General features: G+C 47.2%; 1 protein-coding gene across 6 annotated transcripts in view; it reads left to right on the top strand.

The window, feature by feature from the left end:
* Positions 1 to 24,435, top strand: part of YTHDC2 (YTH N6-methyladenosine RNA binding protein C2) — a 276,916-nt gene that overhangs the window by 27,728 nt on the left and 224,753 nt on the right. For all 6 annotated transcript variants that reach the window (XM_075325002.1, XM_075325005.1, XM_075325003.1 and 3 more), the window contains exons 3-7: positions 6,264 to 6,354; positions 14,005 to 14,201; positions 14,991 to 15,190; positions 16,322 to 16,488; positions 21,526 to 21,628. In XM_075325002.1, the coding sequence (XP_075181117.1) occupies positions 6,264 to 6,354; positions 14,005 to 14,201; positions 14,991 to 15,190; positions 16,322 to 16,488; positions 21,526 to 21,628 (758 nt within the window). The remainder of the gene's footprint in view (positions 1 to 6,263; positions 6,355 to 14,004; positions 14,202 to 14,990; positions 15,191 to 16,321; positions 16,489 to 21,525; positions 21,629 to 24,435) is intronic.

Genomic DNA, 24,435 nt, shown 5'->3' with positions numbered 1-24,435 from the left:
CGGCTAGATCTGTGGTATCGGTTGCAGATGGCTCATCGCTAAAAGATGCCACTGACAGGCAGATAGAGCTCCTGGTGAAATCCATCTATGAAGCTACGGGCGCGTCCTTTGCCCCGGCTTTTGCAGCCGTGTGGGCACTCCAAGCTATCTCGGCTTGTCTAACCGAGATTAATGCGGTCACACGTACTTCTGCTCCGCAGGTTGCGTCTTTGACTTCTCAGGCGTCGGCGTTTTCTTCATACGCCATGAAGGCAGTCATAGACTCTGCTAGCCGTACAGCGGTCGCATCCGCTAATTCTGTGGCAGTCCGCAGAGCCATGTGGCTGCGCGAATGGAAGGCAGACTCGGCTTCCAAGAGATTCCTAACCGGTTTGCCGTTTTCTGGCGACCGATTGTTTGGAGAACGATTGGATGAGAGGGAAAAGACTCCTCCTTACCCCAGTCCAGACTGAAGCGACCTCAGCAACGTAAGATACAATCGAGGTTTCAGTCCTTTCGCCCCTCCGCCAAGTCCCAATCCTCTTCGTCCAATAGGCCGGAGAAAGGTCAGAGGAACTCCTACGCGTGGCGGTCTAAGTCACGCCCCCAAAAGGCTGCCGGAGGCACTGCCTCCAAGGCGGCCTCCTCATGACTCTTGGCATCCCCGAACCGCATCCTCGGTCGGTGGCAGGCTCTCCCGCCTTTGCGACACCTGGTGGCCACATGTTCAAGACCGATGGGTGAGAGACATTCTGTCTCACGGTTACAGGATAGAGTTCATCTCTCGTCCTCCAACTCGTTTCTTCACAACCTCCCCCCCCTGCTCGGGCCGACGCACTTCTTCAGGCAGTGGCCGCTCTGAAGACAGAAGGAGTTGTGATTCCCGTCCCCCCTCAGGAACAGGGGCGCGGCTTTTACTCCAACTTGTTCGTGGTGCCAATGAAGGACGGTTCATTCCGTCCCGTTCTGGACCTCAAACTGCTCAACAGACATGTGAGAACCAGACGATTCAGGATGGAATCTCTCCGCTCGGTCATCGCTTCGATGTCACAGGGAGACTTTCTCGCATCGATCGACATCAAAGATGCTTATCTCCATGTGCCGATCGCACCCGAACATCAACGCTTCTTGCGTTTCGCCATAGGGGACGAACACCTTCAGTTCGTGGCATTGCCTTCGGCTTGGCGACAGCCCCACGGGTTTTCACCAAAGTCATGGCATCCGTTGTGGCGGTCCTACATGAGGCGCCTCATGCACTTCCTAGGGAAGATGGTGGCAGCGATGGAGGCAGTGCCCTTCGCGCAATTTCATCTACGCCCACTCCAATGGGACATTCTCCACAAGTGGGACAAGAGATCGACTTCCCTCGACAAGAATGTCTCTCTTTCCCTGGCAACCAAGACGTCTCTTCAGTGGTGGCTTCTTCCCACTTCTCTATCGCAGGGAAAATCCTTCCTGCCCCCAACCTGGGCTGTGGTCACCACGGACGCGAGCCTGTCAGGGTGGGAAGCAGTGTTTCTCCACCACAGGGCTCAGGGGACCTGGACTCCGAGGGAGTCTTCCCTTCAGATCAATGTTCTGGAGATAAGGGCAGTGTATCTAGCCCTATTGGCGTTCCATCAGTGGCTAGAGGGCAGGCAGATCCGTATCCAGTCGGACAACGCCACGGCGGTCGCGTACATCAATCACCAGGGCGGCACTCGCAGTCGTCAAGCCTTCCAGGAAGTACAGCGAATTCTGCAGTGGGTGGAAGCCACAGCATCCACCATCTCCGCAGTTCACAGAGCTCTGGCGGCGGATGCATAAGTGCAGGATTGGTCGCAGTTTCAACTGCCTTATGTGTTTCCTCCTCTGGCGTTGCTACCCAGAGTATTACGCAAGATCAGGTCCGACTGCCGCCGCGCCATTCTCGTCGCTCCAGACTGGCCAAGGCGGTCGTGGTACCCGGATCTGTGGCATCTCACGGTGGGTCAACCGTTGGCCCTTCCAGGCCGCACAGACTTGCTGTCACAAGGGCCGTTTTTCCATCTGAATTCTGCGGCCCTCAACCTGACTGTGTGGCCATTGAGTCCTGGCTCCTAGCATCGTCAGGGTTAGCTTTGCGAATGGTTTTTCTCCCTGGCCGTTTGCCTTACCCATTTTTCTTTCCTTCCTTCAATCTGGAATGGACAAAGGTTTGTCACTAAGCTCTCTCAAGGGACAAGTATCGGCGCTCTCAGTATTTTTTCAAAGGCGCCTGGCCAGGCTCCCGCAGGTCCGCACGTTCCTGCAAGGAGTATGCCACATAGTCCCACCTTACAAGCGCCCACTAGAGCCCTGGGACCTTTACAGGGTGCTAACGGCTCTTCAGAAACCACCTTTCGAGCCGCTGCGAGATGTCTCCTTATCACGTCTTTCGCAGAAGGTGGCATTTCTAGTGGCAGTTACATCACTCCGAAGAGTGTCAGATCTTGCAGCGCTGTCATGCAAAGCCCCCTTCCTGGTTTTTCACCAGGATAAGGTGGTTCTGCGTCCTGTTCCGGAATTTCTCCCTAAGGTGGTATCTCCTTTTCATCCAATCAGGATATCACCTTACCTTCTTTTTGCCCTAATCCAATTCACCGATGTGAAAAGGATTTGCACTCATTAGATCTAGTGAGAGCACTCCGGTACTACGGGTCTCGCACAGCGCCCCTGCGCCGTTCAGATGCACTCTTTGTACTTGTCGCTGGCCAGCGTAAGGGTTCGCAGGCTTCCAAGTCAACCTTGGCTCGGTGGATCAAGGAACCGATTCTTGAAGCTTACCGTTCTTCGGGGCTTCCGCTTCCTTCGGGGCTGAAAGCCCATTCTACCAGAGCCGTAGGTGCGTCCTGGGCATTGCGGCACCGGGCGACGGCTCAGCAGGTGTGTCAGGCAGCTACCTGGTCTAGTCTGCACACTTTCACGAAACACTATCAGGTGCATACCTATGCTTCGGCAGATGCCAGCCTAGGTAGGCGAGTCCTTCAGGCGGCGGTTGCCCACCTGTAAGAGGGAGCCGTGTCGGCTCTTTTTATCGAGGTATTCTTTTACCCACCCAGGGACTGCTTTTGGACGTCCCAATTGTCTGGGTCTCCCAATGGAGCGACAAAGAAGAAGGGAATTTTGTTTACTTACCGTAAATTCCTTTTCTTCTAGCTCCAATTGGGAGACCCAGCACCCGCCCCTGTTCCCTTCGGGCTGTTGTTCTTTGTGTACACATGTTGTTCATGTTGAATCGTTCTTTTGGTTCATGGTTTTCAGTTCTCCGAACATCCTTCGGATTGAATTTACCTTAGACCAATTTATAAGTTTCCTCCTTCCTGCTCTTGCACCAAAACTGAGGAGCCCGTGAGGCACGGGAGGGTGTATAGGCAGAGGGGAGGGGTTACACTTTTTAAAGTGTAATACTTTGTGTGGCCTCCGGAGGCAGAAGCTATACACCCAATTGTCTGGGTCTCCCAATTGGAGCTAGAAGAAAAGGAATTTACGTTAGTAAACAAAATTCCCTTCTTTCACGGCTGAACATTACAAATGTTTGTGAAGCCTCCAGGGGTTCAAAGTGCTCACTAAACAGCTAGATAAATTCCATGAGGGGTCTAGTTTCCAAAATGGGGTCAATTGTGGGGGAGCTCCATTGTTTAGGCACTTCAGGGGGGTCTCCAAACGCAACATGGCGTCCGCTAATAATTCCAACCAATTTTGCTGTGAAATGGCGCTCCTTGCCTTCCGTGTCCTGCCGTGCGCCCAAACATTTGATTTCCACCACATATGGGGTATCTGCGTACTCAGGAGAAAATGCACAATACATTTTATGGTGCATTTTTTCCTGATACCCTTGTGATAAAAAAAGCTACCTGATTGAAGCAACAGTTTTGTGGTAAAAAGATTTTTTTTTCTTTTCACGGCTCAACGTTATAAACTTCTGTGAAGCCCCCAGGGGTTCAAAGTGCACATCACACATCTAGAAAAAATATTTGAGGGCTCTAGTTTCCAAAATGGGGTCACTTATGGGGGAGCTCCATTGTTTAGGCACCTCGGGGAGTCTTCAAACCCGACATGGCGTCCGCTAATGAGTGCAGCTAATTTTGCACTCAAAAATTCAAATGGCGCTCCTTGCCTTCCGAGTACTGCTGTGTGCCCAAACATTTGATTTCCACCACATATGGGGTATCTGCGTACTCAGGAGAAAATGCACAATACATTTTATGGTGCATTTTTTCCTGATAACCTTGTGATAAAAAAAGCTACCTGGTTGAAGCAACAGTTTTGTGGTAAAAAAAATTTTTTTTCTTTTCACGGCTCAACGTTATAAACTTCTGTGAAGCCCCCAGGGGTTCAAAGTGCACATCAAACATCTAGAAAAAATATTTGAGGGCTCTAGTTTCCAAAATGGGGTCATTTGTGGGGGAGCTCCATTGTTTAGGCACCTCAGGGAGTCTTCAAACCCGACATGGTGTCCGCTAATGAGTGCAGCTAATTTTGCACTCAAAAATTCAAATGGCGCTCCTTGCCTTCTGAGTCCTGCTGTGTGCCCAAACATTTGATTACCACCACATATGGGGTATCTGTGTACTCAGGAGAAAATGCACGATACATTTTATGATGCATTTTTCCTGATACCCTTGTGAAAATACTAATTTTTATGGCTAAAGTAACATTTTTGTGTTAAAAAAAAGTTAATTTTCTCCCGGCAGCAGGACTCTTGGTGCAGGCGCTGGTCAGCTTCAGAACGCTAGCAACCTGCAGGTTAAACCCATATTTGAAGGTTAACAGACATTTTTTACCTGACAGGTTTCCTATAATAAAAACTCATTTTAGTATGTTTAACCATGTAATGTGACATATAATAACAGTTGCTATTAAAAAGGATTTTCTCCCAATCATAAATAAGTAAAATTGCAGAGGACTCGTAAAAACACGAAACTGCAATTTACTAATTTTTTTAAAATCCTCCATTTTCAAGAACAGAAGGATTTTTAATTGTATAGTTACCACTCATTGCCCAGGTGGCCGGCCAAGTCCGCAGACTACCAGCACTGGCCATTTTCCTAGGCAAGGAGCACATGTTTGCTGTGTTGTGAAGTTGGCTGGATCACTGGATCCAGGGACCTTCAGAGCTCCTGCGCTCCTCCATTGCCAGAGTGACAGTGTTCGGACCCCGTGATTGGAATACGGACTGATAGTACACGGTTACTTTATATTATCTGGGTATTCCATAAGCACAAATTCTCTAACATCCACTTATAACTAGAGACACTAACTGTACAAGCCCAGGATCTGCAGCTAGAAAGAAAAAAAAAGGTTTTATGAACAAGAGTTAACCCCTTCAGCCCCCAGCCTGTTTTCACCTTAAAGACCCGGCCATTTTTTGCAATTTTGACCAGTGTCACTTTGACAGGTTTTAACTCTGGAACACTTCAACGGATCCTGGCGATTCTGAGATTGTTTTTTCGTGACATATTGTACTTCATGTCAGTGGTAAATTTAGGCCGATATGTTTTGCGTTTATTTGTGAAAATTTTGGAAATTTGGCGATAATTTTGAAAATTTTGCAATTTTCAAAATTTGAAATTTTATGCCCATAAATCTGAGAGATATGTCACACAAAAAAGTTACTAAATAACATTTCCCACATGTCTACTTTACACCAGCGCAATTTTTGAAAAAAAAAAATTCCTTTAGGAAGTTAGAAGGGTTCAAAGTTCATCACCAATTTCTCATTTTTCCAACAAAATTTACAAAACAAATTTTTTAGGTACCACATCACATTTGGAGTGATTTGAGAAACCTAGGCGACAGAAAATACCCAAAAGTGACCCAATTCTAAAATCTGCACCCCTCCCTCTGCTCAAAACCACATCCAAGAAGTTTATTAACCCTTTAGGAGCTTCACAGCAACCAAAGCAATGTAGACGAAAAAATGAAAATTTTACTATTTCTTACGGCGGCTTCAGGCTTTCAGTCACAGGAATGTGCAGGTTCAGGTATGGCTCTGCATTTGAGCCAGCTGTCAGTGCAGAGGAGCGGTTACAAGCTCTGATAACTATGCACAGAGTGGTGACCGAAGCCGTGCCAACCCACCTCTATGACTGAAAGCACGAAGCTGCCGGGAGAAATAAAGTTAATTTCCTCCAACAGTGGGGTTCTCAGTGCGGGCGCTGGGCAGCTTCAGAGCCCTATTAACCTGCAGATTAACCTCATATCTGCAGGTTAGTAGTGTTTTTTTTTTTTTACCTTACAAGGTTCCATTTAAAATGATTTATGGTACTTTTTGTATGTTTCAGAGATGGAGTTCCCTTCCTCCCTGACTAGCACTGAGAGAGCTTTTATCCATCGTCTTGCCCAATCACTTGGACTAATTTCTAAGAGTAAAGGGTAAGTTATTGCATTTACCTTACACTTACATTTTTTTTTCCATAATGAAAAGACCCATATTGCGTCGAAATACTGTCACACATGAATTTGGGGAAGCTGTTGTTTCAGTAGTAAATGTGACAATTTGGCAGAAAACAGTCTTGCCTTGGCTGTTGCACAGAACAAATGACTCTGTGATCACTGGGTCACATCCACATACTGTTTATTTATTTTACCTGTTCCAATGTTAATAGCGATAAACTGCAAATTGTTTCCATCAATGGATCCATATATTTCCATGTAGTAATTCTTGTAACCTATCCTGTCATTTGGCAGAATTGGTAGGCAGAATTCTTTCTTAAGGGGGCTTTACACGCAACGACATCGCTAACGAGATGTTGTTGGGGTCACGGAATTCGTAACGCACATCTAGCCTCATTAGCGACGTCGTTGTGTGTGAAACGCACGAACGACCGCTAACGATCAAAATTACTCACCTGATCGTTGACACGTTCTATTCTCAGATATTGTTGCTGTTGCAGGACGCAGGTTGTTCGTCGTTCCTGTGGCAGCACACATCGCTATGTGTGACTCCGCCGGAACGAGGAACAACATCGTACCTGCGGCCGCCCGCAATGAGGAAGGAAGAGGGTGGGCGGGATATTCCAGCCGCTCATTTCCGGTCCCTCCGCTTCTATTTGGTGGCTGCTTAGTGACGCTGCTGTGACGCCGAACGAAACTCCCCCTTAGAAAGGAGGCGGTTCGCTGGCCACAGCGACGTCGCTAGGCAGGTAAGTCCGTGTGATGGGTCCTAGCGATGTGCGCCACGGGCAGCGATTTGCCCGTGACGCACAACCGACGGGTGCGGGTGCTTTCACCAGTGACATCGCTAGCGATGTTGTGTGTAAAGTGGCCTTTAGGCTATGTGTGAACGCTGCAGAAATTTTTTGCATGAAATCTGCACCTTCTGGCAGAAAAACGCACCAAAAAACGCATGCATTTTTGGTGCATTTTTGTACCACAAGTTTTTCCAAATATAGTTAATGGCAGGAAGGGCTAAAAAACACAGGAAAAAATACACCAACAATTGACATGCTGCAGATTATTGTCTGCTCCAAATCTGCAAGGAGAAAACAAGGAACATGTGCATGACACTTTAGAATTCTCATTGACTCTGCTGGCATACAGATAGGCATGCAGATATGTACCACAATCTGCACCAAGAAACGCATGAAAAGCACACTGCACACAGCATTAACCCCATAGCGACGGCCTAACGTCTCAAGACGTCGGAAAAACAGGGTACTTATTCTGTTCCGACGTCTTGAGACGTCAGGCCGGAAAAACCCTGTAGTGCCCCCCAGTGACGAAAAATCTCGGGGGTTTCAGCTACCGGGGGTAGCTGAGACCCCCCAGATTATGAATCGGGGTGTTTTGTATGCACCCCGTTAATGCGATCGCCGGTATACACCGTATACCGGCGACAACATAAAAAAAAAAAAAATGGCTGGTAAAATTTATTTATTTCTCATCTGACGTGATCAAACATGTCAGATGAGTAATAAATGTGAGCCCTTAGTGCCCCCAAAGCCCCCGGTACCGGAGAAATCCATCCAACCCCCCCCCCCCCCTCCGGAAAATCCAAGATGGCGCCGACGCGCGCTGAAAACTCCCGCCGCCGCCGCCTCTGCATTCATTTCCCTCCGATCTGAAATGATCAAACATTTCAGATCGGAGGGAAATGTCCCCCTCCTGACCTCTCCTCCGGTACACCGGAGCTCTTTGGTCCCTGGAGCCCCCTCCAGTTCTTCAGAGCCCCCCTCCGGAGCGTGCAAGATGGCGCCGACGCGCGCTGAAAACTGCCGCCGCCGGCTCTGCATTCATTTCCCTCCGATCTGAAATGATCAAACATTTCAGATCGGAGGGAAATGTCCTCCCCCTGACCCCTCCTCCGGTCCACCGGAGCCCTCTGGTCACCGGAGCCCCCTCCGGGTCTCCAGAGCCACCCCCCCTCCCCCGCATTCATTCTGCTCTTTCTGCCGCATGTGACACGTCACATGCGGCAGAAAGGTGTCCCCAGGTCCCCCCAGGTCCCACTAGGTCACCCCCCATCACCCAGCCCCCCAGCCCCCCAGCCCCCGAGCCCCCGAGCCCCCGGTCATACGTTACCTGTCTGGTGATCCGTCCCGCGATCACGCCGCCTCCTTCTTGAATGCTGACGGCGCATGCGCAGACAGCGGCTGTCAGCTGGATTCCTCCCCCGGTCCACAGTGGAGCAGCCTGTGCATCAGCGACGTCAGTCTTGCAGGGACGCTGACGTCGCTGATGCACAGGCTGCTCCACTGTGGACCGGGGGAGAGTGAGTGCAGTAATCAGCAGTCTCTCCATGTGAGGAGTGTGGTCCTCACATGGAGAGACTGCTGTTCCAGAAAATGGGGGGTACGTTCTGTGAGCGTGCCCCTCATATTCTGGAATGAGGTTACTGCAGGTCACTCTGCCCTAAGTTGGACCGGGGCAGTGTGAGTGCAGTATTCTCAGATTACTGCACCCACACTGCTCATGGAGAGCTTGCTCTTCCAGAAAATGGGGGATACGTTCCCTGAACGTGCCCCCCATATTCTAGAAGATCCAGAGTCGGCGTGGGACCTCACGGATTACAGCGGATTACAGCGACCGTAATTTCTTTATTTTCAATAAATTGGGGAAAGAGGAATGTTTCGGGGAGTTTTTTTTTCAAATAAATTTTTTTTTTGTCTTTTTTTTTTTGTCTATTACTTGACTGGGTTAGTGATGTCGGGTATCTGTTCAGATGCCGTGACATCACTAACCCCAGGGCTTGATGCCAGGTGACATTACAGCTGGTATCAACCCCATATATTACCCCGTCTGCCACCGCACCAGGGCGCGGGATGAGCTGGGGCGAAGCGCCAGGATTGGCGCATCTAATGGATGCGCCACTTCTGGGGTGGCTGCGGCCTGCTATTTTTAGGCTGGGAAGAGTCCAATAACCATGGCTCTTCCCACCCTGAGAATACCAGACCCCAGCTGTCCGCTTCACCTTGGCTGGTGATCTAATTTGGGGGGGACCCCACGTTTTTTTTTTTTTTAAAAAAAACGCCTGGGGAGCCCTCCAAATTGATCACCAGACAAGGTGAAGCTGTCAGCTGTGGTTTGCAGGCTACAGCTGTCTGCTTTACCCTAGCTGGCTATCAAAAATGGGGGGGACCCCACGTCGTTTATTTTAATTATTATTTTTTTGGGGGGCTAAATACAAGGCTAGGCACCCTTTAGTGCCACATGAAAGGCACTAAAGGGCGCCAGCTTAGAATATGCAGGGGGTGGGACGTTATATATGTTTGACATGTATCCATTCATCCATTGTAGCATTTTAGGCTGTACGCCCACAATCGGGATTTGCAGCGTTTTGGGCGCAGAGTGTTTTCCCTGCGTCCATAACGCTGCGTTGTGCAGGAGAAGCACAGTGGAAGGATTTTTAGAAATCCCATGCCCAATGTGCTTGCCCAATGTGCTTCTTTTCTCTGCCACATAAACTGACCTGTGGCGCAGCTTCCCGAGCCTCAGCATGTCAATTTATGCTGCGGAGATGAGTGTTCTCTGCAGGTAGCATAGAGCTCCACAGCGGCCTGAACCCAAATCGTGGGCATGGGCAGCTGCGTTCTCCCGTGGACAACACTCACATCTCTGCAGGAGGCTGACACTGTGTACTAGACGCCGTGTCGCTGGCTCATGGCCACATAGCCTAAAAGTGAGACATTGGTTGCTACAGCAACATTTTTGTGAAGTACCTGTGGATTCAAAATGCTTATTATACTCCTGAATAAAATCCAGTTTCCAAAATGGGGTCACTTGTGGGGGTTTCTAATGTATAGGTACCCAAGGGGCCCTGCTAATGTGACATGGTGCCCGCAATTTATTTCAACTTTTCCAGAATTCAAATGGTGCTGCTTCCATTCCAAGCCCTCCCATTTATCCAAACAGAGGTTTTTGGCCACATGTGGGGTATCCCTGTGCTCATAAGACATTGGATAACAACCTGTTGGGTCCACGGTTTGTTGTTGTCTCTTGAAAAAGTGAGAAATTTGATGCTGAAGCAACATTTTTGTGAAAAAAATGAAAATTTTCAATATGGCAACCTAAGCTTATCAAATTCTGTGAAGTATTTGTGGATTCATACTGCTCACTATACACCTAGATAAAAGCCTTGAGGTGTCTTGTTTCCAGAATGGAGTCACTTGTGGGGGACCTCCACTGTTTAGGCACCTCAGGGGCTCTCCAAATGCAACCTGGCGTCCGCTATTGATTCCAGCCAATTTTGCAGTCAAATGGCACTCCTTCCCTTCCGAGCCCTGCCATGCGCCCAAACAGTTGATTTCCACCACATATAAGGTATCGCCAAACTCAGGAGAAATTGCACAATAAATGTTATGCTGAATTTTTTCCTTTTACTCTTGTAAAAAAAAAAGCTACCTGGTTGAAATAACAATTTTGTGGTACAATTTTTTTTTTTTTTTTTTTTCATGGCTCAACGTTATAAAATTCTGTGAAGCACCTGGGGGTTCAGGGTACTCACCAAACATCTAGATAAATTCCTTGAGGGGCCTAGTTTCCAAAATGGGGTCACTTGTGTGGGGTTTCTGCTGTTTAGGTACCTTAGGGGTCCTCCAAATGTGACATGGTGCCCGCAATCTTTTTCAGCCAAATTTCCTTTCCAAAATTCAAATATTGCTCCTTTCGTTCCAAGCCCTCCCATTTGTCCAAACAAAGGTTTCAGACCACATGTGAGGTATCACCGCGCTCATAAAAAAGTGGTTAACAAACCTTGAGGTCAAATTTTTGGAATTACCTCTTGAAAAAGTGAGAAAATTGATGCTAAAGCAACATTTTTGAGAAAATTATTAAAATTTTCAATATGACAACGTAACGTTAACAAAATCTGTGAAGTACCTGTGGATCTAAAATGCTCACTATACCCCTAGATAGAAGCCTTGAGGGGTCTAGTTTCCAAAATGGTGTCACTTGTGAGGGGTTTCTTCTGTTTAGGTACCTTAGCGGACCTGTAAATGCAACATGGTGCTCGCAATCTATTTCAGCCAAATTTGCTTTCCAAAATTCAAATATTGCTCCTTCTGTTCCGAGCCCTCCCATTTGTCCAAACAGAGGTTTCTGACCACATGTGGGGTATCGGCGCACTCATAAGAAAGTGGGGAACAAGGTTTGGGGTCCATTTTGTTGTGTTAGTTCTTCTAAAAGTGAATAAATTTGGGTTAGAGCAACATTTTTAGGTAAAATTTAATTTTTGCTTTTTTTCATTCCACATTGCTTTTGTTCATGTGAAGCACCTGAAGGGTTAATAAACTTCTTGAATGTGGTTTTGAGTACTTTGGGGGGTGCAGTTTTTATAATGATGTCACTTTTGGGTATTTTCTGTCATCTAGGCCTATTGAAGTCACTTCAAATGTGATGTGGTCCCTAAAAAAATGGTTTTGTAAATTTTGATGTAAAAATGAGAAATCGCTGATAAACTTTGAACCCCTCTAACTTCCTAACAAAAAAAAATTTTGTTTCCAAAATTGTGCTGATGTAAAGTAGACATGTGGGAAATGTTATTTATTAACTATTTTGTGTCACAGAAATCTCTGGTTTAACGGTATAAAAATTCAAAAGTTGAAAATTGCTAAATTTTCAAAATTTTTGCCAATATTCAATTTTTTTCTTCAATAAACGCAAAAAATATTGTCCTAAATTTGGTACTAACATGAAGTCCAATATGTGACGAAAAAACAGTCTCAGAATCACCGGGATCCGTTGAAGCGTTCCAGAGTTATAACCTCATGAAGTGACACTGGTCAGAATTGCAAAATTTGGTCTGGTCATTAAGGTGAAAATTAGCTCCGTCACTAAGGGGTTAATGGAAAGTCAGTTTTTGTTTGTTTTTTTTTTCATTTTTGCTATGAACGGTTTTACCTAGATCTTAACAAAACACACCCAAAGACAGGCAGTTTGATAAAATGACAGTCACCGCTACCTCCACCGCTGTTCAGGCACCGCCCTTACGGAGCTGCGGCTCTTTTTTGTTCACTTGATTTGTCTTTCTTCTCCCATGACCACTGATGCCAGTCAATGTCCTCAGCCATTACGTGACATGCTTTTCTGAGGGCAGTGATTGTCTGCACTGGTCACTTGTACAGATCACATTTATTTGCTACAGATAATTAAACAAAGACCATGGGAAGCACCAGAAACAACCTGCTGAAGATGTCATTTTATATTGTCTGGTGCCATTTAAAAAGGTTGAGGACGTCTGTCCTAATAAAATGACTGCTTTTCCAGCGACAGTTTCCTTTCAAAGGTTTTTTTTATTATACAGTAAATTGAGATGTGAAAATTATTTTCTTAGGGATTTCTTGCGGTAAAATCTGAATAGCAATTTTTAATGTAGACTTCTTTTCAGTACACATGTTTATTCAACACAATCTAGGAAAGGCTGTCCCACGCTCATTAAACATATGAGGGAGGAACATATTAGTGATGAATGCATGTTATGGGTTTATATTTGCAATAAGTACCACGAGAGGGAATGAATTGTCACAAAAAGTCTTACAAAGAGGACATTAAAATGGAGGTCTGAATGATAGTAATCAACCCTGCTCCTTCTTGTTACATTTTAGTTTACCTTTGTGATTTATACTTTCTATGTTGTCTTTTTTACTTGTTTATAGTTTCTGTAATCACTTTGTATACCTTTGTATACCTAATGTCAAGTTACTGATAGGGGGCGCAGGGACTTGGGTAGGAAAAGAACTGCTGAGTGTGGTTAGACAGATGCCCACTAGAGGTCGCCAACACAAGACAGGTCGATCAGTCAGGGTCTATGCCGAGATGTCACGACTGTACCAAGGAGAAAACTATCCAAAGTCAAAGAACAGGGCCGAGGTCTGATACCGGGAGAGCAAGTAAGCACAGGGGAGGACGTGGGTAACACGGGACAGGACAGGAGACCGGAGGACAGGGAGGTATGGAAGAAAGGTCAGGTAGGAGAGACGGAGGTACGGATGGGCAGGAGGAATGGAGAACAGGACAGACCGGGGAAACTGAGGTCATTTCAGGTCAGGGAGACGGAGATTAGGATAGGCAGGAGGGACGGAAGTCACGTTGGGCAAGGGAATGGAGGTCATGACAAACAGTACCGGGTAGCAGGACAAGAAACGGAGAATGTCGCACACTAACGGAGCACACTGCAAAGCCAGAGAAATCACTGGTGGAATTCCGAAGGCAGCAGCACCAAGATATGGCGGCGTGACCTCCGGAACAAGGCCAGAGCGAACAGGCCCCTCCCAAGAGACCTAAACCCGGAGACAGGATACATGCACTGGCTCAGGAAAGGCAGAGTCATGCATGCATCATGACCCCTGCCTGCTGAATAGTGTTTTTAATAATATAAATATTTCTGGTGAATATAAAAGGAAGGGCATAGAGGTGTGATGTCAGGGCCAGATGAAGCATAATGACAGGCGAAACGGATGTAGCTCAGTCTATGTTTTCGCTCTGTATTCCCTTATGATTTTGGAATAAAAAAGTACAAAATAATGCTCCAGTGGTGAGTGCCACTTGCTTTTTCTCGTCTCATTATTTTTATATTTTTGTTTTCAGCAAAGGCACTAATAGATTTTTAACAATAAGGAAGAAGGATGGCTCTGAAGGCTGCAGAGCGCATATGTCCTGCTGCCTGGTACAGACCACAAGACATGCCATGAGAAGCCTCTTCCAGCGCTTTCCTGTGACTAACAAGGAAAGGACCGAGCTGCTGCCGAAGACAGAGCGGGGAAATATCTCAGCATTGGAGGCCGGTGAGGTTTTCATTTTTCTGTACTGAAAATGCTGTGGATTTGCCACACTGTGTGTGTTGTGTTGGGTGGGAGGGAGGTAACTTACAGTCATACGCATGAAATTAGCCATTTCAAGACATAAGAGTTATGCGAACTCTGTGAAGCTTTGCATTATGTCAGAAAGTCCTCTACATATCATTAGGATTGTTCTTGGGTAATGGAGTTAAGCGGGCTTTACACGCTGCGACATCGATACCCGATGCTAGCAATGTCGAGCACGATAGCACCCGCCCCCGTCGTACATGCGATATTGTGTGATCGCTGCCGTAGCGAACATTATCGCTACGGCAGCGTCACATGCACATACCTGCTCTGCGACGTCACACGGCAGGCGTCCAATAGAAGCGGAGGGGCGGAGTTGAGTGGGACGTAACATCCCGCCCACCTTCTTCCTTCCTCATTGCCGGTGGAGGTAGGTAAGGAGAGGTTCGTCGCTCCTGCGGTGTCACACATAGCGATGTGTGCTGCCACAGGAACGAGGAACAACATCGCTAAAAAGATTAAAACGATTTTTTGTTTCAGGACAACCTCTCCGCGGCAAACGATTTTGAGCGTTTTTGCGATCGTTTAAGGACGCTCAAAATTGTCACACGCTGCAATCTCGTTAATGAAGCCTGGATGTGCGTCACTAACACCGTGACCCCAACGATAATTCATTAACGATATCGTAGCGTGTAAAGCCCGCTTTAGTTTGAGGCCGTATTTGTTGTAATTTCGCAGATTTAAGAATTTGAAATGTTTTGTTTATAGAGAGCCGTGAAATGAGCAAAACCAGTGGACGGCTAAACAACGGCATCCCCCAAGTCCCCATGAGAAGAGGGGATTCTGACTTTGACTCTTTCCGCCAGTCTTTACCAGTATATGAAAAACGAGAAGAGATTGTTCAGATCATTAAGGAAAATAAAGTTGTTCTGATTGTTGGAGAAACAGGATCAGGAAAAACCACCCAGGTAAGACACACATTTTTCACTGAAAAATTAAAATAATCATTGTGTAAATGCTCCTAGAGATATTCTCAAATATTTTGTATCTGTGTATTGATATATTGTGTGGCTTTTGTTTGTTAGCAGTTACCAAATTAATTTTTAACATTTTTGGACTCTGCATGTTAAAGGATGGCTTCAATAGCTATTGGCCAAATGTGATTTCTTTGATTAGCGGATTGCCAAGCTATGTGTTTCCATCAACCATACATCTACTTGGCGTGTACGAACTGACGAGCATGCATGTGTTCTCAGCTTTTAGAGCGAAAGAAGCTTATCACCCTTGTAAGCCAAAGGATTGTGCATGTAGACACTCAACATGCTCAATCGTCCGCATTACAGTTGCTGCAAATTGATTTGCAGGACCCTGTGCAGTGACTCGGTAGTGACATTGTGCCAGACTGTCTGATGAAAGGAAAGCCACATGTGCTGTAAGGCAAGACACTGCTCTTAGAGCTCTCAACCAGCGGCCACAGATTATGCACATGGCTGGAGCACCTAGTCCTGCAAATCGATTTACAGCTAACTGCACACAGCATGTCTTTCTAACAGTTAAAACCGATGGTGTGGTTGGGGGCGACAGCCTCAGGTTATTTTCTTTTCCTTTTAGTATTTTAGGCCTCGTTCACATATCCATGTGGCATCCGTTTTTTGTTAGATACACGTACACATTATAAGCTATTTTGCTGCTCACATGTCCGTGCTTTTACATGGACCGTGTGTCTGTCCAAAACACACAGAGACATGCTGTTTTTTTGGCCAGCACTGATGACAAAGGCCAATACAAGTTATGGGTTTATGAAAATTGCGTGCAATACTCCGATGACATCAGTGTTCTGTACGAGTTTAACAGTTCAAAGTATAGGAGAAGTTAATGTGGTTAATGATACATCCATTAAAAACACTGATGACCACTGATTTTAAAAATGGACACCCGATGTCACACTCCCAGTCGGATGCAAACACTGATGACACTGGTACCATTGTTTCATCTATGTGTTTAAACACTGATGTGTGAAGGAGGCTTAATGTATATTATTTAGCACAGTAATCACTTTTTTGTCTTTGCGTGACCTCTTCCTTTGTTTTGTCTATAAGATTTCCCAGTTCCTTCTTGATGACTGCTACAGAAATGGAACTGCTTGTCGAATCTTCTGCACTCAGCCGAGGCGTCTGGCTGCAATTGCCGTTGCAGAAAGGGTTGCTGCAGAAAGGGGAGAGAAAATTGGTCAAACTATCGGTTACCAGATTCGTTTAGAGAGCCGGTATGTGCATTATTTTCCTAATTTCCTAAGACTTCCAAAATCTCAGCCAAACCTGATTCCATTACAATCCACTGTGAGGCTAGTTTCCCAACAGTTTTTGAAGTCCATAAAAGTGGGATTCAGGCAGTCCCTGAGCAAGTAAAATAAGGCAATCAGGGCCTAACATTTGCAACATACAGTGTGTCCACCCATATCCTGTGCACCGCCATTAACTTGAGAACGGCGGCAGCTATAGGCATAGAAGTGGTGTCTAGATATAGTAAAGTAGCCATGCGCTGCGCAATGAAACCACCTATAGCGCCATCTGGTGGAAAACAACGGAGTTAGCATTTTTATCTCAAACGGAACGAGATAGAGAAAAAAAAAGTGAATTACAAAGTTGTAGTTGAAGACCCCTGATATGGGTTGTGATCTTGCATATTTTGGCCCAAATATTGACCAATATTTCATGTATTTTATACATCTTTTTCTTTGCACATTTTTCATCTTTTGCAGGGCGCAACCAAGCGCCTAAAGGGAATCTGTCACCAGGTTTTTGTTCCCCAATCTGAGAGCAGCATAATGTATAGACAGAGACCCTGATTCCAGCAATGTGTCACTTACTGAGCTGTTTGCTGTCATTTTGATAAACTAACTGTTTTAACTGCTGCAAGTCTAGCAGTTAGACAGAGCTCATGAATATGCTGGACTACTTGGCAGCACGCCAAGTAGTCCTCTAATGATAGTCACTGTTTAATCAGCAGTAGATTATCATATCTACACTAAGCAGCTCAGTAAGTCACACATCGCTGGAACCAGGATCTCTGTCTCTACATTATGGTGCTTTCAGATTAGGTGTTAAAGGGAATTCGGCACCAGGTTTTTAAGTGTTGGCTTGGGGAATTGGTGTTTCTGGAGTGCACTTATATAGCACTGTACAGCCTGCCCAATCTAATAATATGGGCATCACTGCAAGGCTGTGAGCCAGACACTGTGCACTACATGTATCTGTGTGATTGGCGCACTATACAAGCCTTAGCCATGTGTATTTGTAGTACTAGGTGACCGCCCCACCACTCCATGTCAGGTAAGTGTTTGATTGGTTGTTTCATCAATATTTTGCATGTGTGTTGCCTCATCTTTTATCATAGAGGCCTGCTGCATCCCCAGTGCATTAGTATTGTGTCTTGGTGCTAAGTCCAGCTGCCTTCGCTCTATGATGTTGTTCATATACTTTGAAGGGTATGATAAAAATAACACTTATATACGCCTACGGTGTTGGCGCCATTCCAGCTTTGTCAGAGATGAAGAGACGATGAAAGGGTTAAAATGTTACTCTGCCGTGCACAAGGGTAATCCAGGTATATCCAGAAAGTGATTTATTGTGAACGCATTTTAGGAGATTCCATCTCCATTAGACACCATCACTGGTGATTGTATCTCATGAAGGAGATGGAATCTCCAAAGACGCATTCATAATAAATCACTTTCTGGATATACCTGGATTAACCTTTTGCATGGCAGAGTGACATTTTAACCCTTTCATCGCCTCCTCATCTCTGACTACACGTGGGGCTGTGGCAGCCGTGCCTTTTATGCTGTAACAGTTGGTTGGGACTTGTACAACCCCTCAAGTTAAGCAGTACCTGTGCTTTTCCTTCTTGTCCTCACTGGGATGAGACCCTTTTTGCGCTCTTAGTCTTCCATCTCTTTCTGTTGTTCCATCATTGTAGGCACTCTCTCCCGGGATTGCCTTGGGACATGTTGCTTACATCCGATGGAAGTGTGCGCTGCTGCTCTCACTTCCTCCGGATGTATGTGATACGTCCTAAGGGGGGCAGAGTGAAGCAGCCGCTGATTGGCCACAAGGATTGTGTGACTTAACACTGTTATACAATCCCAGGAGAGATGGTGTCGAAAGCTGGAACGACACCGTCACCGGTGGTGGATACAAGTGTTATTATTTTAAAAGAGGAAAACATACACATTGAGAATAGGTTTTCCAATTGGTGGACAACCCCTTTAGAGGATCTTGGGCTAGTGCCTTACTGAGACATCTCACAGGAAGCCTTCAGAGGTCTTATGGAGGGTTACAGATATTTTTGCATTTTTCATTACATAATGATTTGGCCAAGTTAGAAACTGAAAAATTCAGTAACCAGTTAAATGGAATAACCGTGGGGTGATAGAAGGTCTGGAATTATTGCCATCAGAAAGTATACATTACTGGTCTACAGTAAATAAAAAATAATTTCTTTGTCGCTCCTAATTGGGAGACCCAGACAATTGGGTGTATAGCTATGCCTCCGGAGGCCACACAAAGTATTACACTAAAAGTGTAAAGCCCCTCCCCTTCAGCCTATACACCCCCCGTACTGCTACGGGCTCATCAGTTTTTATGCTTTGTGCGAACATCCACGCATAGCTCCACAGCTTAGTCAGCAGCAGCTGCTGACTATGTCGGATGGAAGAAAAGAGGGCCCATAACAGGGCCCCCAGCATGCTCCCTTCTCACCCCACTTTTGTCGGCGGTGTTGTTAAGGTTGAGGTATCCATTGCGGGTACGCAGGCTGGAGCCCACATGCTGCTTTCCTTCCCCATCCCTCAATTAGGGCTCGGGGTGAAGTGGGATCCCATCGGTCTCCAGGCACAGGAGACCGTGCTCCATCCACAGCTCCTGAGGACCCTGCTGGATAGGAGCCGAGCATCGTTCAGGGACATGGGGGTGGATCATCAATTTTCCAAAGTCAAATCTGACACCGGTCCAATCACTGACATATCTTGGCATGGAGTTTCATAGTCTTCCAGCGATAGTGAAGCTTCCGCTGGACAAACAGCGTTCACTACACACAGGGGTACAATCTCTCCTTCAAGGTCGGTCACACCCCTTGACGCACCTCATGCACTTCCTGGGGAAGATGGTGGCAGCAATGGAAGCAGTCCCTTTCGCGCAGTTTCACCTGCGTCCTCTTCAATGGGACATCCTACGCAAGTGGGACAGGAGGCCGACGTCCCTAGACAGGAACGTCTCCCTCTCTCAAGCAACCAAAGCTTCCCTTCGGTGGTGGCTTCTTCCCACCTCATTATCGAAAGGGAAATCCTTCCTACCCCCATCCTGGGCGGTGGTCACGACGGACGCGAGCCTGTCAGGGTGGGGAGCAGTTTTTCTCCACCACAGGGCTCAGGGTACGTGGACTCAGCAAGAGTCCTCACTTCAGATCAATGTTCTGGAGATCAGGGCAGTGTATCTTGCCCTAAAAGCGTTCCAGCAGTGGCTGGAAGGCAAGCAGATCCGAATTCAGTCGGACAACTCCACAGCGGTGGCTTACATCAACCACCAAGGTGGGACACGCAGGCGGCAAGCCTTCCAGGAAGTCCGGAGGATTCTGCTGTGGGTGGAAGCCACAGCATCCACCATATCCGCAGTTCACATCACGGGCGTAGAAAACTGGGAAGCAGACTTTCTCAGTCGCCAGGGCATGGACGCAGGGGAATGGTCCCTTCACCCGGACGTGTTTCAGGAGATCTGTTGCCGCTGGGGGATGCCGGACGTCGACCTAATGGCGTCACGGCACAACAACAAGGTCCCAACATTCATGGCTCGATCTCAAGATCACAGAGCTCTGGCGGCAGACGCCTTAGTTCAGGATTGGTCGCAGTTTCAGCTTCCTTATGTGTTTCTTCCTCTGGCTCTGTTGCCCAGAGTGTTACGCAAGATAAGGGCCGACTGCCGCCGCGCCATCCTCGTCGCTCCAGACTGGCCGAGGAGGTCGTGGTACCCGGATCTGTGGCATCTCACGGTCGGCCAACCGTGGGCACTGCCAGACCGACCAGATTTGCTGTCTCAAGGGCCGTTTTTCCATCTGAATTCTGCGGCCCTCAACCTGACTGTGTGGCCATTGAGTCCTGGATCCTAGCGTCTTCAGGATTATCTCAAGAGGTCATTGCCACTATGAGACAGGCTAGGAAACCAACGTCCGCCAAGATCTACCACAGGACGTGGAAAATATTCCTGTCGTGGTGCTCTGCTCAGGCGTTTTCTCCCTGGCCATTTGCCTTGCCCACTTTTCATCTCAATCAGGACATCTCCTTACCCTCGTTTTGTCCTCATCCAGTTCACCAATGTGAAAAGGATTTGCACTTGTTAGATCTGGTGAGAGCACTCAGAGTCTACATTTCTCGTACGGCGCCCCTGCGCCGCTCCGATGCTCTCTTTGTCCTTGTCGCTGGCCAGCGTAAAGGGACACAAGCTTCCAAATCAACCCTGGCTCGGTGGATCAAGGAACCAATTCTCGAAGCTTACCGTTCCTCGGGGCTTCCGGTTCCCTCAGGACTGAAGGCCCATTCTACCAGGGCCGTGGGAGCGTCCTGGGCCTTGCGACACCAGGCTACGGCTCAGCAGATGTGTCAGGCAACTACCTGGTCGAGCCTGCACACTTTCACGAAACACTATCAGATGCATACCTATGCTTCGGCAGATGCCAGCCTAGGTAGGCGAGTCCTTCAGGCGGCAGTTGCCCACCTGTAGGACGGAGCCGTTACGGCTCTATTATGAGGTATTATTTACCCACCCAGGGACTGCTTTTGGACGTCCCAATTGTCTGGGTCTCCCAATTAGGAGCGACAAAGAAGAAGGGAATTTTGTTTACTTACCGTAAATTCCTTTTCTTCTAGCTCCAATTGGGAGACCCAGCACCCGCCCCTGTTTTTTGTATACACATGTTGTTCATGTTAAATGGTTTCAGTTCTCCGATATTCCTTCGGATTGAATTTACTTTAAACCAGTTTATAATTTTTTCCTCCTTCTGGCTTTTGCACCAAAACTGATGAGCCCGTAGCAGTACGGGGGGTGTATAGGTTGAAGGGGAGGGGCTTTACACTTTTAGTGTAATACTTTGTGTGGCCTCCGGAGGCATAGCTATACACCCAATTGTCTGGGTCTCCCAATTGGAGCTAGAAGAAAAGGAATTTACGGTAAGTAAACAAAATTCCCTTCTTAATAAACTTCTGTTGTAAAATACATTTATTTAAAAAAATATCTTGCACTGTGCCCAATAGGGTTTCTCCAAAGACGCTCCTCACCTTTTGCACTAATGGCGTTCTCTTGCGGACTCTGATGGCTGGAGACACTACACTTTCAACAGTAACTCACGTCATTGTGGTAAGATGTGCTGCAGCTGCGCTATGTATAATGCTGAGAAATTGGAACGGGTGAAAGATATAAGGTGGTTTCCAGTTATGAAATACTTAGATGTTTGGGATTTGTGCAGTATGACCCCCCCTCCACCCCTATTAGTGGCCAAAGAAAAGGATTTAGGAGTCTTCATTCAGGAGAGGTGATGAAGGACCGTAATGTAAGCTATAGCCCCAGTCTTTTATAGCCAGTCTTCAGGCACCATCACTTTAGTTTGGACACTCACAGTAAAGTGGGCTTTACACGGTACGACCGATTGTGCAATTTCACAATCGATCGTACCCGCCCCCGTCCTTTTTGTGTCACGGGCAAATCGCTGCCCGTGGCGCACAAAGTCGGTAACCCCCGTCACACATACTTACCCGTCCATACGACCTCGCTGTGGGCGGCGAACGTCCACTTCCTGGAGTGGGAGGGACGTTCGGCGTCACAGTGACATCACACGGCCGCCGGCCAATGGAAGCGGAGGGGCGGAGATCAGCAGGATGTAAACATCCCGCCCACCTCCTTCCTTCCACATAGAGCTGGCAGCTGACGCGGGAGGCAGGTACGCGATGTTCATCGCTCCCGTGGTGTCACACGGAGCGACGTGTGATGCCACGGGAACGATGAACAACCGGCGCCCGAACCGATATTATGGAACCTAGCGAGCAATACACGACTCACGATTTGTAAGCAATACTGCGTCGCTAGGAGGTGTCACACAGGCCGGCATCGCCAGCGATGCCGGATGTGCGTCACAAAAACCGTGACCCTGACGATCTATCGCACGATAGATTGTCTGGTGTAAAGCAGCCTTTAGGCTCTCTTCTCACTTCTTGCAGTTGTATACATTGACAGGATTTCCCTGACGTATATTCCAGTGTACAGGAATGATGAGTCCTGCTTTGGCATTTAATCCCGCTATAAATATTATGTTAACAGCATATAACTACAATTGTTTTTTTTTTTTTTTTTTTTAGTGCTTTTCAATATATTCTCTCTCTTGCTGATTAATCCCCAGTACTGTTCATCTGAGTTTTCCATTATAGTCAGTGTTCTTCAGCTACAGTATGATAATCTTACTCCACTCTCCCTTCATTCAGGAAATAGTGGTTGGGTATCCAGTAGAAAATCTTTTAGGCTATGTGCGCACGTTGCGTATTTGCATGCAGTTACGCTGCGTATTGCACTGCAGCGTAACTGCATCCGTCCTGCGTCCCCAGCACAATCTATGAAGATTGTGTATAATCCATGCGCACGTTGCGTTTTTGAACGCAGCGATTTGGATGCAGGTCACGCTCTGTCTATGGTGGGGGCTGCATCCAGAGTGCATGAAATCGGCTTCTCACTGCATTCATTACGCACTGTTTCTGCAGCGATTTGAAGTGCACATGTGCTGTTCAAATCGCTGTGGGCACACAGCCTGAAGCATTTCTTCTTGGGAAAATATGCAATTTGGCTCTTGTTTCAGAAAGAAGACTTCCCTTAGGGGACTTGAAGCTGATATAGTCTGATCGCTTCTGCTGTAAGAGTGATGCTTCAGCACAGCCCCGTACAGCAGAAGTGCTGATCTCCTGTGAACAGCTGTGCTCGGTCAATGTTCACCAGAACTACGTCATAACAGTCACAGGGGTCATCAGCTGACCCCCAGATGTCATATGATAACCCATTGGCACCCTGTGTTCACGTCACCAGGCCACCAATGGGGGCGGGAATGATACGCTTCACGTCGGCAAACATTAACTCTTGCTGATAGAGATTGACAGTGGGATTTAACTGATCAACAGGCGTGGGTGGATCGGAGATCAGAGATCCACCCGCATCTGTTAGCTGCACATGTCTGCTGATCAGATCATCCGACATGTGCGGTGAAACAAGACTGCATTAAAGTGACACACACGACCTATGACTTACTGGTACGTCATAGGTCATGAACGGGTTAACTAAGACATCTGGGGATCTATATATTCTATGGATAACAAATAATTGTGAAAGCCTTTTGAGTTCAATGGGAGTTTAGGAACATATTCCTGAATATCTGATAATGTTTCCTCTGCAATATTACTAATCTCTATCTTCCATTTTTGCTTAACAATGAGCAGAATTTTCTTTATCGTTCTTTTGGGAGACCCAGACCATGGGTGTTTAGCTTCTGCCTCTGGAGGACACACAAAGTACTACACTTAAAAGTGTAGCTCCTCCCTCTGAGCTTATACACCCCCTGGTGAGCCAGTCCCAGCCAGTTTATTGCTTTGTGTCAGGAGGCATACATCCACACATGCATTCTCATATGATTTTTTCCTTTTGGAATGAGATTGAAGAAGTGCGGGTCCACGTCTGGACCCCCGGCATGTCCCTTCTCACCCCACTGTGTCGGCGGTGTTGTAAGGTTGATTTTAAAGGCTGGAGCCTTACATGCCGTGCTCCTTCACCATCCCTCCTGGGCTCTGGCTTGAAGTGCGAGCCAGCACGGTTTCCCTGCCTGGCAGGAGATCGGTCTCCATCCGCAGCCCTTCAGGACCCTGCTGGACTGGAGCACTCATCCCCAGGGACCTGGCCCTGCGTCTCAGCAGCTAAGTACCTGAGACGTTTATATTTTGGGGGTTCCTGTACTTTATTGTTGGGGAGAGTGTGCTTACTGTATTTGTAGGCATTTCCGGCGGGTTCTCTAGCTGTCGCCCGAGAACCGCGCCGATGGTGCCTGCGCGTCGGCCTCGCCGCTCAAATTTGCTTTGCTGGAGGCCTAGTTTCTGTTCTCTGCCCTCGCATGTCATTCATGCAGAGGGACAGGC

This window comes from Anomaloglossus baeobatrachus, chromosome 1 (genome assembly GCF_048569485.1).
Source record: "Anomaloglossus baeobatrachus isolate aAnoBae1 chromosome 1, aAnoBae1.hap1, whole genome shotgun sequence".
NCBI lineage: Eukaryota > Metazoa > Chordata > Amphibia > Anura > Aromobatidae > Anomaloglossus > Anomaloglossus baeobatrachus.
Note: the sequence above shows the minus strand (reverse complement) of the source record. Positions and strands in the feature narration are given on the sequence as shown.